The sequence below is a fragment of the Mobula hypostoma genome, chromosome 9, assembly GCF_963921235.1.
Source record: "Mobula hypostoma chromosome 9, sMobHyp1.1, whole genome shotgun sequence".
NCBI lineage: Eukaryota > Metazoa > Chordata > Chondrichthyes > Myliobatiformes > Myliobatidae > Mobula > Mobula hypostoma.
The window spans coordinates 55,546,259-55,564,180 of record NC_086105.1 but is presented as its reverse complement, the minus strand read 5'-3'; the positions used below and the strand labels follow the sequence as shown (position 1 = coordinate 55,564,180).

The 17,922-nt window shown below is 39.1% G+C and overlaps 1 protein-coding gene across 1 annotated transcript in view; it reads right to left on the bottom strand.

Moving 5' to 3' along the window:
* Positions 1-17,922, bottom strand: part of kdm5a (lysine demethylase 5A) — a 168,753-nt gene that overhangs the window by 106,488 nt on the left and 44,343 nt on the right. Inside the window, exons 7-8 of the mRNA XM_063058334.1 lie at positions 10,971-11,074; positions 6,833-6,991 (exon numbers count right to left, since the gene is read on the bottom strand). Of these exons, the coding sequence (XP_062914404.1) occupies positions 6,833-6,991; positions 10,971-11,074 (263 nt within the window). The remainder of the gene's footprint in view (positions 1-6,832; positions 6,992-10,970; positions 11,075-17,922) is intronic.

The window sequence follows — 17,922 nt, the reverse complement described above, 5'->3', positions numbered from 1 at the left end:
GATCTATAACTATATGTTGAAACATATGTTTGAATAAGGCACAAGAGAAGGGCCTCAGAAACAACCTGTTCTCAAAAGAGTTAGCAATGAGGAATGATTGCTTTAAAAGATCAAGGATAATCAGAAGCAGTAAATGCAGCCTGTCAACTAACTAAGGTTGGCTTGTGCAAGTCAACAATGTGCAGCGAAAGCACAAAGTATTGTGCTCTGCATCCTTGTGCGGCAAGGGTAATTTTTACATAACGATATAATTCCAAGGTTAACATCAACAAAAGATAGTCAACCGTACACGACCAACATAGAAACCTAACAATTTGCTGGGGACCATTACCCACCGATGAGACACTCACTGCTTGTGTTTAATTGAGTGTTATTATTTGTCTGTCTGATCGATATAAAGATAATTACCCTGAAATAGTTTGTATACAATTCATTTCAAAAATTATGCAAAGAATCAATGTACATGAGCAAAAAAATAGCACATCAAGACAAGTCATGATTACTTAATATTTAACATCTATTTCAAAATAATAGGGTTATCTATAACGTTAATCAGCACCAGCAAACTCAATCTACAAGTTAACAATACTGAGAGATTTATACAAGAGATTGCTTGTCTTTTTGTGTCATATTTCAATCTGGACAACTTCCCTTCATATTTATCATTAAACAAGAGACCAAACTGTTCATAAACGATTAATCAAAGCTGCCAAGCATCAAAATCTCAATCAATCCACAAAAGGGTACTGTGTAATTCTCAGGAACCCCAATCAGTGAAAAGGCTGAGAGCCTAATGACCTATTTGGTAGCATGCGCTGACCAATTACAACTCCAAATGGTCAGGTTTCACCTGGATGACACTTGATGCCCAACTCTGCTAACTCAGTATTAAAGCTTGAAGAGCAAGCCCAAATCACCATACTAAGTAACAGAAAGTTGGGAGGAAATAGGATCATGAAGTGGTGGTGCGGGGGGGAGGTTTCTTTTGTTCTGTTCATGTTTTTCAGATTAAGGATGTGGAGAAGGAAATAAGAACTTATTAACTGCATGAAAAATGATCTCCAAAATGCAAACCAGCACAGCCTCTTTACCACATGGCATGCTTCCATAGAGATCAAAATTGAAGTAGTATTTGTTGAAATGACTGACTCTAGGACTACTGCCAGAATTGAAAGAAAAAACTGTACTGCTACCAAATAAATGAGATAAACTTTCTGAAGGATGAAAGGAGAAGCTCAAGTGACAGAATCCATAAAGACTATGGCTCAATTCAGCATGAGAGAATGAAAGGTAGTATGTGGGGCACAAGCATTTTGATTTTTATGACATTTAAGACAACCCACACTCTCTCCCACAAGTTCTATTTTGGGACAATGAAAGCCAAAATCTATGAAGGTCACTAAGCCTTGAGATAGCAATTACAAACATCAGTGCCTAGACTGTACAAATATCAAGTACATTTGAACCCCAAAAGTTAACAGGCTCAAAGATTGCCAAAAATACTTCATGTTAGTAACACTGCCCATAAAGGCTTCTGTGGTAAAGCTAGCAAGCATTTGTTGCAAGTAGTTAGTTGCCTCTGCTGAGTCTGTTATACATTTGGCAGACTTGGGATTCTTGATGTTCAAAATTTCAGGATTCCCCAGCCCTGCCAAGGCAGGGAGCCTGAAATTATAATAAAAAATGTGCATAAACTCTCACATAAATTGCAACAAAGAAAAGGCAGCAGGATCTATTGTTGAAGAAGCAATTGATATTCACAAAATAAACCATAATTTTCTCTCCCGCAGGGTTAGCAATTGTAACCCTCTCACCGGGACTCGTACACCAACATAGCTCATAAGCGAACTCTGTTAACAGCCATATGACTCAGCGGTGAGGCGACCATCTTCCATAAGCAATAAACATTTAGGGCTGGTATGAATTGGGATTCAATCAAACAGGAATGATGGGATGGTCCGATTAAAGGAACTTCGATTTGAGTGAGCGATTGCTGTGTAAATACTGGCCAAACACAGGTATCAGTAGCCCAAAAACTACAGATCGTACACCAACATAAAGTTATGAAAGTATATTTACCAATTTTCAACTTTATCAGTTAACAGAGAAAGAAAAATTTCAAAAGGGCCAATTACAGTTAAACCAGTCTAAATGTACACAAACGTTGGAGCTCATTTCAGCAGTAGCTGGGTGTATCACTTTACTCATGGTGTGAACTCTCATCACCAACCACGTGTAGAACTTCCCTTCTAGGAATCCTTCATCTCACGAAGTACTCCTTGAAATAGGGTCTCTCCTTCGGATGGGATCCTCTAGGCGTCTTCGCCGGTGCTCTTCTCCCCGCAACTCCTGCCAGAAAACTCCAAACTAAACCACTGTCCTTCAGAAATCCCTTCCCGCCCAGCTCTCCAGAACCTTCTCACCCATCCCACAAGCCTGATTGGCTGACACAACATTCCTAAGTTGGACAACATAGCTCCTTAACTTTGGCGGAACCAAAACACTCTTGCCAGCAGGACACACTGCTTTTACAGAAACTGCTTAAAGAAAATACCTCACAACACAGCAGTAGAAATCTTAACCAGGGCACTACACAACGATATGGCAAAACATTGTCCTTGTGTATATTTGTATTAATCCTTCAAGTGTGTATTCAGATAACCATCTCAAAGTAACACACACAACAAAGATGCACAGATTACTACATACAGAACAGCAAGACCTATTCACAGTTATCTTTTTATATGGAAGCTTTCTGCAACCTTAAATCTCACCCTACCTCCACCCCCAAAAGAAATGTGCCAATTATTTTAATCTTTTTTTAATTTGGGGAGAGGGGAGTGGGAGAGTGAGGAAGGATGTTTGCATGGACTCAAAGGGACATTATTAAAAACTCCTAAGCCCAAAAAAAGATTTGCCTTATGTCTTAGGCAGCCCCTTATTTTAACAATTACATTTTGTTCTAGATTTCAAGAGGAAAGAATTTCTGCATGACCCCTCAGAATCTCATGTTTCAATCAATCCTCTCCATCTTCTAAACTCCAGCAATACAGGGTCAACCTTAACTCATAAGACAACTCGGCCATTCTAGGCATCATCCTTCCCAAAACAGCTCCTAATACATGAATATCATTCATAAATCTTGCTTCAAAGCACTGCAGACGAGGCAACAAGGAAAACTGATGGATCAAAGAAAGTGGTGGGGGAGTAGGCTGCAGGTAGCAGTAGAGCAATTATGAGAGTTGGAACAACATAAAGAAGAAAAACAGAAGGGGGAAACCAGCATATAACATTGGATAGAAAAAGACTGAAGGGCAGGCAGCATGAAGGTAAAGTGAGAGAAAGGATAGAAAAAGTCAGTGGGAAATGACTGAGAAAACAGTGAGTGAGCAGAAAAAGAGGCATAAACCCTCAGAGATCCTGTGGAGGTTGACAGTTATATGGAAATGATTTCCTGGAGCTGTGTATTTCAGACAGTAAATGGGGCATAGTTGATGGGAACAGCATTGAAGAACCAACAGGGAATGAGTTGCCTGGAACCAAATGTGGGAAAGACAGTGAGGGAGAGCAAGTGTAACAGTGAAGGAAGCCAACTGGCAGGAACAGTGCTGTCAGATAGCTCACTGGAGCCAAAAGACTATAGCAGTGTTGCATTCAACAGTTTGTTCACACAAATAATTGTTTTTCCAGAATGGAGAGGTGCAGGAGTGTCCTCCAGAGGTTGATGCATGTATCAGCAGTCTTTCTGATAAAATAACAACCTGGACTTGAATATACAAATAATATTAAACTACTAATTAAATAACAACTACACCTGGGAACCTCAGAGAAATAAAGTTAAGTAGACAGATGAATGACATTTTTTAAGCTGTCATTGTGTTCAATGATACATTTTAGCAGGAAAGATGAAAAGCAACAGACAAAATGGGGTAAAGTTCCTACTGGCTCAGAATTAAAGAAACTCAAGTATTAAACAACTGTTAAGACAGTTGAGCCACATAATAAACAAAATGTACATGATTACGTTGAGAGATTGTACCAGACACACAAAGCTTCTGCCACTCTTAAGGATGGTTTGGGGAGGAAGAAACAGGGTGCTGAGAAAAGTTTTAACTAATTAGCAAGGATAAAGCACTGATTTGAGGAAAAGGACGCAAAACTGTTTTGGATGGATAAATAAAACCAGTATTTTGAGGAACGTGATCATAATTCTTCAAGTTTCCAGATTGCTATAGATGGTTCAGAAATTAAGGTCTTAAATACAAGGAAGGCTGATTACAATAATTAAAACAGAACCTGGCAAAATTATTTTAGTTATTTAGAGATACAGCATGGAAGAGGCCCTTCTGGCCCATTGAGCTGCACCAACCACTAACCCTTTTTCACCCTAGCATAATCACAGGATAATTTACAATGACCAATTAATCTATTAACCCTCAGACTTTGGGAGGAAACTTACATGCATACAGGAAGAACATACTAACTTTTTTTTAAAAAGAGGACCTGGAATTAAACTTTGAACACTGATGCCTGAGCTGTAATAGCATCATGTTAACCATGTGGCTCCCCAAATCACTGGGTTGCCATGTTAGTTGTGTATAGTTTAATACCTTTTATCTGATGTTAGCCTTGGAATTACAATCCATTTTATGCATAAACTACTCCTACCACACAAGGGCCCAGAACGCAATACAGTTATTCCCTGAGTTACAAACATCCAACTTACGAACAACTTGTACTTACGAACGGCCTGCCATAAAGCCTATTATATTAAAAATTCGTCAGCTCGAGGAAGGAGAACACCGTCTGCCATTTTAAGTCCGATCAAGTTGCCATTAACACCATGTTGAGTGTGTAACTTTGTATTTGGCTGAAATTTTTCTTAGCAAGATTCACCCTGACCCCCTCCCCCCCATTTTTCCAATCAGCACCGCCCCCACTTGTCCCATTTAATCTGTCTCAGTGCAGGTGGACCTCAGGACCCGCCACCCGCGGCTGCCGCAGTGTTATTGTTCAGTTGACAGAAAACGATCACGATTGAAAACAAAGTGGAAAAAATAAAGTGATTGGAAAGAGGTGAAACGCCATTGGTCATTGGAAAAGCGTTAGGCTACAGTTGGTCAATGATCGGAACAATTCTGAAGGATAAGGTGAGAATAACGGAGCACGTGAAAGGCCCTGCCCCGATGAAAGCTACAATTATTACTAAGCAACACAGTGGTTTAATTATTGAAATACATACGTTTCTTAAGTGTTTTATATGCATAGAAAGGTAAAATATATACTATATACTAAGACAAACATTTGACGAAAATGACGAAACATCTGACGCTAAATAATACCAGATGTACTTGTTCTGACTTGCATACAAATCAGACTTAAAGACGGACTTAGGAACAGAACTTCTTCATAACCTGGGAACTGCCTGTAATTCCAATTTTTGCTGAATATTATTGACTTTCATCAGCTAAACTTATTTAGTTGACAGGCAGTGTTTACATCTGGATCTTTCTCAGCAATCATTCCGCATAGGTAAGTCTTTCCAGAACTGGTTGTTGCCGAGGCCCAGTTCTTGTTCTCAGTGCTGACGCGTCTTATTAAAATACCAGAACAGACTGCTTGAATGTTGCAACCATTCAGAGACACTGCAAAATTAGGCTTCATTTTGCATTCTATACCAATTACAATTGAGTTAGGAGCATTATTCTTGCACTCTGTTGTGATCTGTGACAGAAGAGAATTGAAGAGGTGACAAAAGAGAAGTAGATCAATGCGATTTACATTGTTATATTGAAAGATCACAGCAGTGGGACTTATTACAAAGCATCACTGGAGATGGCATGGTGCAGTGAGGCAATGCATTCTGTTCTTTACAAACATGAATTTTCTTTGGAAAGTTTTGACATCTCCATATCCAATTACATTTTCTACATTAGATGCACTATTGCTAAAACAAAGGAAGCTGTCAGACTATCAATGCACAGGGCTGCAATGGCATGAAGTATAATTTCTCCATTATCTGATGTGAATATTACCCATGTCACTCCAAATGTTATCAACCCGTGTGATAGCTCTTCATGCTGCTCCATCAAGTACAACTATTCCTGAATAAAATTCCCAACATTGCTCCAATAAATGCATATCCAACCATACATAAAACTCCCTTTGTGTTGTGCAATAAAGTTCAGGTTTGTCATGAGTGAAGTTCCATGTTGCTTGATCAAGATCTCATCTGTCAATATTAAATTCTTCCCTCTGCTGTTCAGTCACATCTTGGCTAAAGTTCAGAGAAAACATCCATTCATACTTAACCCAAATTTAACTCAGGTTAACAGAATTAAATTAAATTGAAACTAGAATGTTAAGTTCCAACTCCACTTTCACTGGCAATCTAGAAGTTGGTTAAAAGGTCCGGCACAACAATGTGCTGAAGATACTGTACTGTATATTCTAAAATCTTAGGTTTAGATTAAGAAGTCACCAAGTTTATTCCATGCAAACAGGAGCAGTCTTCACTGTCCATGCTCTGCCTTAACCTTAAACCCAGTGGCATCTTTGAAACCAGACAACATTAGGAGCTGGCAACTTCAGAGTAGGTAAACAGAGGTTGGGGGGGGGGGCAGGGGGGGTGCGAGGAATAATAGAAAAATATCCTACAGTAACTGCTAGACCTAATCCATATACGAAAGAAATTTCAATATCGATCTTAGAGCCAAAATCTAATCTTTGACCCGATATTAAATTCCAACCCCCATTCAACAAAAGCTGCATCTCTTCAAACCAGTTGCAAAAAGAATATTTAAGAAAATATTAAACTACATTAGTTCCTTACCTCAGCCACACACTTGGGACATCTCCAATCTCCCTTCGGCACATCCATGAGGGGGGGAATGAGACAAAAAGTGTGGTAACTGTCATCACATCCATCACATAAAAGTAAACGGTCTTCGTCATCGCCACGTGCACATACAAGGCAAACATACAAGTCAATCTGCAAGAGATGGATAGGTACTAGTGAATGTGAATACTTATAAGCTAACCACATTCTGAAGAAACATTCAGATAACTTTTGCATTTTTGTATCTTTAGAAAACGAATTAATTGACCCAACCTGGCAACGTGAAAAAAATGGAAGAACCAGCGCTAAAATTAGGAAAATAGCTTCATTCCACTTGTAAATATCCAGAAACAACAAGTGAATAGAATTATTGAAATGTACACAAGCCAGCTACTTCAAGCAACATATTGATCAGCCTGTAAGTAAGACGAGTAGCTGGTCTTCATATGATCAATAAAACACATCAGATAAGTGTGGTAAAAATGCAATGATCCTCCTCAAAACTCAAGATCCAAATAGAAACATCAATGCCTTAACATTAAAAGGCCTTAGAAAATTGAGAACTATAATTGAGCAGAAAGGCTGCATCAAACATTTACTTTTTCAGCCAATCCCCTGCACTTTTTTCCATCAAGTATCAGTGTAGATTAAATTAGCACACTTAAATGGCACCCACGGTCAAAACACCAGCTTAAGCTTTATTCTTAATATAAAGTCCTTAAGGGTCTGCTTATTGCAATCCTATTGATACTTGCTTGGGTGTGACTTCCATGTTTTTGCTTATTGGTTTTTTAACTGGGAAAAGGTCTGAATCCCACCACTTTCATACTCTGGCTTAGAATATACTGAACATGACAATGATAACTTTCAGCGACAAACAGATTCATTATAAACTTTCTCACGGCCACCTGCAACTGTATTTTCATTTAGGTGGCACGGTAGAGTAGCGGTTAGCACAATGCTATCATGATCCAGGTTCAATTCTACCACGGTCAGTAAGGAGTTTGTATATTCTCCCCATAACTGCATGGGTTTCCTCCAGGTGCTGCAGTTTCCTCCCATATTCTGAAGATGTATGGGTCAGTACGCTAACTGGTCACATTGGAGCAACTGGGCAGCATGGGCTCATTGGACCACAAGAGCCTGTTGCTACCTCTCTCAATAAATGTTTCATCCAGTCATCAACCTGAGGAATTAATTATTTCTCTCCACAGATGATGCTTGATCCACTGAGTATTTCTAGCATGTTGAGATTTTATTTCAGCTTTCCAACATTTGCAGTCTTTTCTATATCACTAATCTCATTTCTCTCAAAATAAATTTGTTTTGAATGACTTACAATTTAAATACTTTACAAAACAGTAAAAACCTACGACAAACATCAGAAGTATAATTGGGTGTTATTGAGTAACTACAACAGAATTCAGTGATGCTAAACAAAGTCCAAATTAAGAGCAAAAAATTGCACAAATGATGGAAATCTGAGGTAGAAATAAAAACTGCTTGAAACATCAAGTCAGGCAACATCCGAGTTTAGAAAAAAAAATAACAGTACAATCAATTGACCTGAGAGACAGGGTAAGGCAGGGCTAGAAAGACAAGGTGGGGAAGGGGACAGGGCAGGGTCAGGCAGATGGGTCAGACATGCATCCGAAGTAAGGATCTGGATACAAGAATTATAAATATTATTAAAGGTCATTACAGCGAAGTATTTTACTGAACCATTCAAAATTAAAGACAGGCATATAGCTGTGGACTAAGAATACTGGTGTTCTATAATCTAATAGTGCAATTAAAACCCAGATTTAACTGCTTTTAGTCATGCAATTCATCTCCCGCAGGCCTGGCAGCCTCTTAAAATTATTCTGCAGCACTTACTTCAGGAACTGCAACTGGAATAGACAAAAAGGAAAATGGCAAAGGACAAAGTTTGAAAATAAAAAACTGCACATACTGCAGAGCTGAAATAAAAACACAAAACTCTGGAAAACTCAGCAGGTCAGGCAGCATAAACAATACTTCCTTCCACTCTGCCTTGGACAAGGACTCCATTTCACTTTATCAATTACATGATGGAGATGTATCTCCGCCACATCCACCAGATTGTTAAGACTTTCTACACACATGCCTTTGAGCTATCTTCTTTTTTCACGAACCATGACACCCCTTCTAGCATAGTTAGAAGAGCCCTTGATCATAAATCATCTACGTCCCCCATTTCTGGTCTCATCTATTTCCCTCTGAACAGAGGGAGAAAAGAATTCAAGGTTCTCACCGTCCACTACACCAGCCTCTTCACTCAACAGATCCCTTCCAATTTCCACTACATTCAACGAGATTCCATCACCAGACAATGTTCCCCTGGTATCTCCACCCAACATTTCAAAGGGACCAATCCGTGACCCTTCTGTCTCCACCAAACACCCTGTTTATTCTAGCATTTTCCCATGCAACCACTGTCCTTTTCCTATTTTTCCACCATCCAGGGAACTAAACAGTCCTTACAGGCGATACATCTTTTCACTTCTAAATTAGTCTAACGCATTCAGTGTTAACAATGTAGTCTCTCCTGCACTTGAGAAATCAAATGCAATTGTACAACTGCAAGACAGAGCATCTGCATTCAGTACACAGGGGCAACCTTGACTATCCTGTTGCCTACCACTTCAAGTCTGTACTCCACTCATGCTCTGATTTACCTGTAAGTGGCCTTCTGCAGATATAACAAGGGTTACAGGCTTAAGATACAACTCCATCTTGTCTCGGACAAACATTCAGATAACTTGCTTTGCGTCTTTGGCCAGTTATTCTGTAGCAGAAGTTCCCAGCCTTTTTTATGCCATGGACCCCTACCATTAACCAAGGGGTCCGTAGACATGGGAACCCCTATTCTATAGGTTGTCTGTCTGTAATATTGGCTTAGTTTATCTTTCTCCATTCGTGGTATCCCATCCTCCTGTTCTGCTGAGCATTTCTTATAGATCATTTTATAGCTTATGTTCTTTTATTGTATTCTCTTGCTCTCTTTAACTAGCCTCAATAACCTGCAAACCAAATTGCTTCATTAATAGCTCATCTCTACAGCAACACTGATCTCATGCTATAAGACAATTTTATCCGATCCATTCCTACCCCATCCCCTGCAACTTAAGACTAAACTGTTTTCTCTCTTTCCTAGTGCAGCTGAAACCCTCCAGATGGCATTCAGTGGACTGACAACTCCAGTGGTCCAGCTAGTTTTGGATCTGTAGTACAGACATATATTAACTAAGTAATACTAAGATTCAAGTAATATTTAAGACAGTGGTCCCCAACCACCGGGCCACGGACTGGTAAGGGACCGCAAAGCATGTGCTATCGGGTCATGCGGAAGTGATATGATTTGGCGATATGAAATGATATGAGTCAGCTGCACCTGTCCTCATTCCCTGTTACGCACTGTTGAACGTGAACATAGGGTTGCCAACTGTCCCGTATTAGCCGGGACATCCCATATATTGGGCTAAATTGGTTTGTCCCATACGGGACCGCTCTTGTCCCATATTTCCCCCACTAAGGCAGAGCGTTCCTATGAAACCGTTTGTAAGCCGAAATGGCGCAAAGCGAAGAAGCAATTGCCGTTAATTTATATGGGAAAACTTTTTGAGCGTTCCCAGACCCAAAAAATAACCTACCAAATCATACCAAATGACACAAAAAAACTAAAATAACACTAACATATAGTAAAAACAGGAATGATATGATAAATACATAGCCTATATAAAGTAGAAATAATGTATGTACAGTGGAGTTTCACTTAACAGAATCGGAAAGATTAAGCCAAAACCGACTTGTAGGGGAAAAAAAATTGGCATGTAGACACATGCGCACACAGGTGCCCGTGCAAGGCTTCATGGTCATGGTAGTCTTTCTCGGGGTAAACACAAGTGCCCTGTATTTGACTGCTACTTTTGTCCCTTATTTGGGAGTGAGAAAGTTGGTTTACATTCTGTACTCCCAGCTGATAATCCAGATGAATGAACAAGCCAGTTTCCAAACCACCATGTTTTCTAAACAACTAAATGCAGGATCAGTTTTACTGTAGTAATAAGTTTTAAAACACTGCAAAAGGACAGCATCTGTAAAAACTTACGAAGTTTACAGCCAATGCTCCTTTCCGCTGTCTCATCTGCATGCGAGGCAATTGTGATTCTGCACTCTTCTTATGTCCCATTGATTTCACTGAGAACTCTTCATCTGAAATGAAAATCCACCCAATAAGAAAATTAAAATAAAATCTTCATTTCTGTACCATAAATGCAGACAAAATCTTTATGTCTGTATCTGCTGAACATCATCTTGGGCAAAGGCTATGGATAATTAGGTTTAATATATTTGAATCTGGGTGGTGGGGTACAGATGCTCCTCTAACAAAGGAGGTACAAGGTGCTCCTTCCCTCTGCAAGCCTACAACTCACCCTTGGGCAAGGTACAGTACCTGCTTAACCCCACCTCACCAACCAGGGTCATGAAAAGCCATGGAAAGAGATGGTGGATGGTCATATGTTCTGCAACTACTGATGCCAGGCAGGCAGACAGTCTCTTGTAAAGGCATTGCCCAGAAGATGGCAATGGCAAACCATTTCTGTAGAAAAATTTGTCAAGAACAATCATGGTCAATGACCATTATCACCCACATCACAGGACATAGCACTTAATGGTTAGCATGGAAACAGTGGGCCAAAGAGACTGGTTTAGCAATACATGTCTGTCTGTAAAGAAACTCCACTGACAGATCACTCTGTAGAAACCTGTACCTGCACTTGAATGTATGTACATCAGGCAAGAATGAGCTTGGTCTGGGATTGGGTTCAAAGGTACTCAAGTTTGGCTGTTACAAAGAACTGGAAGTATTTAGCAGGCCAGTCCACAATCTATTATGAGAAACAAAACTAATGTTTCCACTCTTGACATACTGACCACTTGATTACTGTTAAAAGTAGCAATTTCAAAAATTAATTATGAGTGGAAGTAGTTCCAAGGCAAATATAGCAAATTTAACAGTATAATATCCTGCAGTTGATATAGGAACAGGATTACTTATCAATTACATAACGTATATAAAATTAAGCTGCCATACTACATCACTGATGAACGCAGATGTAGAACAAGCTCAGAGTTGAAACATTCTGCGGAAATTGTTAACATAATTAGTAAATAGAAAGAAAATTAACAACGCTTCCAAAACTGAAGTTAGCCATTTTTCCACCACCCAAGCCCACAAATACCTGTGAATAACCTGAAAATTTCAGTGAACCTGTTTCTAAGAGTCAGGGCTCACACATCGACACTTGACAGGCTGAAAACAAATTACCATACAGTATCAAAAGTGGATGATAAGCAAACAAGTAACTGCTAAGATCCAGAGGCAACAGGAGGCAGCAACCAGTAAATGTCATTCATCAATTAAAATAGCACACTGAGTTTTTAACGTGTACTCTGCTGCTCAAAAATATCAAGGAGAGTTGAAGATGCAGTCAGAGGTCATGTCCATCCAAAGGACAGAACAACCTATACTAACAGATTCAATTACTAAAAATAAGATACAAGCTTAAATAGAAATGTCTGGATTTCCTGGTGGTGGCTGATGAAATAACAGCAATTGCCATTGCTCCAGCTCTAATTATCTTACTATTTCCAACCTGTCTTGAAACTTCTTTTTTAAGTGTGATATTCTTTCATTATGGCTGGAAGGAGTGCCAGAGGTACCAAGGATGATTTTTCTGCCTCTTTGGATTCTGTTATAGATTTGCTGCAAAGTCATACATGAGAAGCCTCCAAGAAGTTTCAACAATTCAGCACTGAATTTAAGCAATTACAGGGTAAATTGGATTCTGTTCAGCAAACTCTTAATGAACATAATAAACGTATTAAAAATAATGAGGAAATGTTGTTGGCTCTGGAAACGAAAGTGGATGAATTGCAGAAGCTTTGTGAAAAACAATCAAAGTTCCACGAAAAGTTAAGACAGAAGACTATCAACCTAGAAAACAGAAGTAGAAGAAACAACCTACGGGTTCTGGGTCTCAAAGAATTAATCGAAGGTAATCACCCTATGGAGTTTTTTGCAAGAATTATTTCTGGAGATTTTGACCTCTGTGCCTATGATCGATCGAGTTCACAGATCTCCTGCGTTTAGACCTTCTAACAGTCAGAGACCAAGATCAGTAACAATCTGTTTTCAGGAATTTAAAACAAAGGAACTCTTAATTCGCGAATCTCGTCAAAAAGGCATGATTGACTATAATGGTCGCAAGGTTAGAGTTGTCGAAGATTATTCACCTGAGGTTATGCAGGAATGTGTCAAATTCAAAGATGTTATGTCCGAACTTTTTAATAAGGGTTTCAAGCCTTCCCTTCGCTACCGAGCCCAACTCAGAATCACACTTAAAATAGTTCTTTCGAATAGTTCCGCTCAACTGTTGAAGCACAAAAGTTTTTAAAATCCGAAGGCTAAATCCGAAGGCTGGCTGTTTAGTTTCTCCTTACATGAAGACACAAGATGAAATGAGAAACTTTTAATTCACAAATCCTGTCAAAGGGGCATGATTGATTATAGGGTGGAATATTAAGATTCTCGAAGATTTTTCGCTTGAGGTTATGGAAGAACGTGCTAAGTTTAAACAAGCTCTGTTGGAATTTTTTTTTAAATAAGTGTTTTAACCTGTCCCTTGGCTACCCAGTTTGACTGAGTATCTCATTAAAGATGGATCCTTCCAATTGTTTTGTTTGAATGCTGAAGCACAAAGATTTTTTAAATTTGAAGGCTAACTGCTTAGTCTGTTTCTCCACGAAGATTAATGTTTAATGTCTATCTGTATGAATAATTGTATCTTCTACTTTTGGTAAACCTTTGTAACTAATTTCCTTTCATATTTTTTTAATACTGTATTTTTGATAATACGAGAATTGGATCTCTTGTTTGGGTATTGTTTAGTCTAGGTTGGAATATAACTAACCTTGAAACTAATTGGAGCGATCACCAGGATTTTTTGGGGGGGGTTGTCCGTAGTTGTAGATGCCGACTTTCTATTGGTCGGCTTTCTTTCTTTGGGAGGTGGGCGGGGGTATGGTTTTTTCTTACCCCAGAAGCTGTATTCGAATTTTTAGCCAACTTGTTGCTTGGTTACCATTTCTCAAGGTTTATGGCTTGGTTTTTAACTTACATTTTAACCCTTCCTTTAAATAATATTAAAAATGGATCAACCTATTAATTTACTCAGTTTTAACGTAAAAGGGTTAAATCACCCTGTTAAACGTAATAAGATTTTTGCTTATATTAAGAAATTTAAGGTCCCTATTATTTTTTTTTAAACAAGAAACTCACATACACAAATGTGATAATCTACGTTTTTTAAGCTTTTGGAATGGACTTTGCTTTCATTCTTCTTTTCAGGCCAAATCTAGAGGAGTTTCAATTCTTATAGATAATACACTCTCCTTTGGCCAACATAAAGTAGTGCCTGATACTAATGGACGTTTTGTTACAGTTTCAGGAAAACTAGATAATAAATTAATAGTAGTTGCCAATGTGTATGCCCCAAATGTACGTGTAGATGATCCAAGATTCTTTGAGCGTTTTTTCCCCCCCCGTTTTTACCAGATCTGAATCTTTATTCCTTGGTGATGGGAGGAGATTTTAACTGTTGGCTATACCCAATTTTAGACAGATCATCTTCTAAACCAGCGTCTCTTAATAAATCAGCTTTGTTTATTCAATCCTTTTTATTGAAGTGTGGTATAGTTGATGTTTGGCGTTTTTTTTTGTTTTTTTTTACATCCTTTAGATAGGGAGTATTCGTTTTTTCCCATGTTCATCATACATATTCCAGGATTGATTTTTTTTTAAATCAATAGTCAAACGATTTCATCAGTTTGTTCCTGTGAATATAAAGAGATTGCTATTTCAGATCATGCTCCTGTATTTCTATCTGTAAACTCTCTGGTCTTCCTCAAACCAACAGATTTTGCCGTTTTAATACAACTTTGCTATCTGATAAGGAATTTTTTAAATTTTTAGAGAAGCATATTATTTTGTTTTTTGAAGAGAATAAAAAGGAAGAGACTTCTAATCTTATTGTATGGGATACTTTCAATGCCTATATTAGAGGACAAATTATTTCTTATACTGTGCGTGTTAAGAATAAAGCTAATAAAGAAAAAATTGAATTAGCCAATCAATTGAAACAATTAAATCAAAAATATGCTATAGCTCCAGATCCTGTTTTATATAAAAGATGTGTTGAAGTTAAAACTAAATATGATCTTCTGTTAACATATTCAATTGAAACACAACTTCTTAAAGATAAAACTCAATTTTACATTTACGGTGATAAATCAGGCAAAGTATTGGCCAACCAATTAAAAACTTCTGTAGTTAAATTACAAATTAAAGAAATATGCAAAACTAATAGTGACAGGACAACTGATTACTCTGAAATACACCCTATCCTTGTTATATGCGTCTTCAGACAATGCGGTTTCACAGTTATGTGAGGAACCAATTTTTACCTACGTCTCCTTATATGCATCCAAAACCCAGTTATGTGAGGAGCACTACTTTCCCGCCAATACAAGTCAGGTGCGCCTGCCTCACAGTCTCACTCCCGCCAGTCTCGCATTGGTTTTGGCAAGGTGTGGATGTGCGATCTTGCGCTCTTAAACATTTATTGGTTTTACCTACTGCAGTGATTTTGTGCTTGAAATATTTAACTATTCCTCCTAAGCATCCGATGTCAAGTACTGGGCCATCAGCCAAGTGGCAGAGAACCACTTTAACACTTGGGGGAAAAAAAGTTGGAAATTATAAACAGAGCGGCATCAGCTGAAAGTAACACAGCTCTGGGACGCTACTGTCGGGAACAGAATCTTGCCTTTAAAGTTCTTTCGTTGCTTGACTATGCGCCAGCCCATCCTAAGCATTTGGACAGCATTCATCCTTACAATATATATTAATGACTTGGATGAGGGAATTAAATGCAGCATCTCCAAGTTTGCGGATGACACGAAGCTGGGTGGCAGTGTTAGCTGTGAGGAGGATGCTAAGAGGATGCAGGGTGACTTGGATAGGTTGGGTGAGTGGGCAAACTCAAGGCAGATGCAATTTAATGTGGATAAATGTGAAGTTATCCACTTTGGTGGCAAAAATAGGAAAACAGATTATTATCTGAATGGTGGCCGATTAGGAAAAGGGGAGGTGCAACGAGACCTGGGTGTCATTATACACCAGTCATTGAAAGTGGGCATGCAGGTACAGCAGGCGGTGAAAAAGGCGAATGGTATGCTGGCACTTATAGCGAGAGGATTCGAGTACAGGAGCAGGGAGGTACTACTGCAGTTGTACAAGGCCTTGGTGAGACCACACCTGGAGTATTGTGTGCAGTTTTGGTCCCCTAATCTGAGGAAAGACATCTTTGACATAGAGGGAGTACAAAGAAGGTTCACCGGATTGATTCCTGGGATGGCAGGTCTTTCATATGAAGAAAGACTGGATGAACTGGGCTTGCACTCGTTGGAATTTAGAAGATTGAGGGGGGATCTGATTGAAACGTATAAGATCCTAAAGGGATTGGACAGGCTAGATGCAGGAAGATTGTTCCCGATGTTGGGGAGGTCCAGACCGAGGGGTCACAGTTTGAGGATAGAGGGGAAGCCTTTTAGGACCGAGATTAGGAAAAACTTCTTCACACAGAGAGTGGTGAATCTGTGGAATTCTCTGCCACAGCAAACTGTTGAGGCCAGTTCATTGGCTATGTTTAAGAGGGAGTTAGATATGGCCCTTGTGGCTACAGGGGTCAGGGGGTATGGAGGGAAGGCTGGGGCGGGGTTCTGAGTTGGATGATCAGCCATGATCATAATAAATGGCGATGCAGGCTCGAAGGGCCGAATGGCCTACTCCTGCACCTATTTTCTATGTTTCTAACATAACAGTGCATTTCCTGCCGCCTAACACAACATCGCTGATTCAACCACTCGACCAAGGTGTGATCCACATTCAAGGCTTTTTTTTTCAAACGGCGAACTATCTCTCAGATGCTGCAAGCAACAGACGATTTTGAAAATCCCGGGAGTTTACCAACGGTGAGGGAATGGTGGAAGTCGGAACACTTGGAACAAATGTCGATGGACACGGACCCAAGTTTAGAACGGAGTCAGTATTTCAGTCGTTCCCTGCCATCAACCCTTCTTCCCTACAAGCAAATTTATGCTGAAAAACAAAATGCTGCCAAGCAAACAACCCTCACCACTTTCTTCAAACCTGTGTCATCTCCTGCTGCCGGCAGTTCTGAGAGTTCTGAAAGTCTTCCTTCACCCCTTGCTGTGCTTGATATGATCCTGACGACCACAACCATCCACCTTATCCATGTAAAGCTGCCTGACACTACAACAACCACTCATCTCCCAGAGCGAACACACCTGCCACTGTTGGAGAGTACTGTACACCCTAGTATGTTAACTTTCTATGATTTATTACATTGAATATTACCTGAAATTGATGAAATATAATATGAATGTTGCCTTGTGGTACTGCTTTTATGTCGTATTGGTATGAAAATGTGAATAAATTACAGATAAAACATATTTAGGAAGCCCTCTGGAACACATCTCTATTTTCTCCATTTAAATAATTATTCACATTATGCGTCAACTGCGAGGAACATATCCCCTGCATATAACGAGGACAGGGTGTAAATGATACCTTTAGAGAATTCTACTCTAAACTTTATAGTTCTGATTCCCCTAAAGATAATACTGTAATGAATAATTTTCTAGATCAATTAAATATGCCTGCACTTTCTGCAGATAATTGCAAACAGATGGATCAACCTATTTCTTATGAGGAAATCGCCGAGGCTATACGTTCATTACACTCGGGGAAGGCTCCAGGTCCAGATGGATTTTCTGGAGAATTTTACAAGGCTTTTTCTTCATTAATTATACCGTGGTTACACTTAGTCTTTTTGGATTCTTTCAAATTGGGTAGTTTGCCTCAATCTTTTTATGAAGCTTCTACTTCGCTTATCCTAAGAAAGAACAAGGATCCA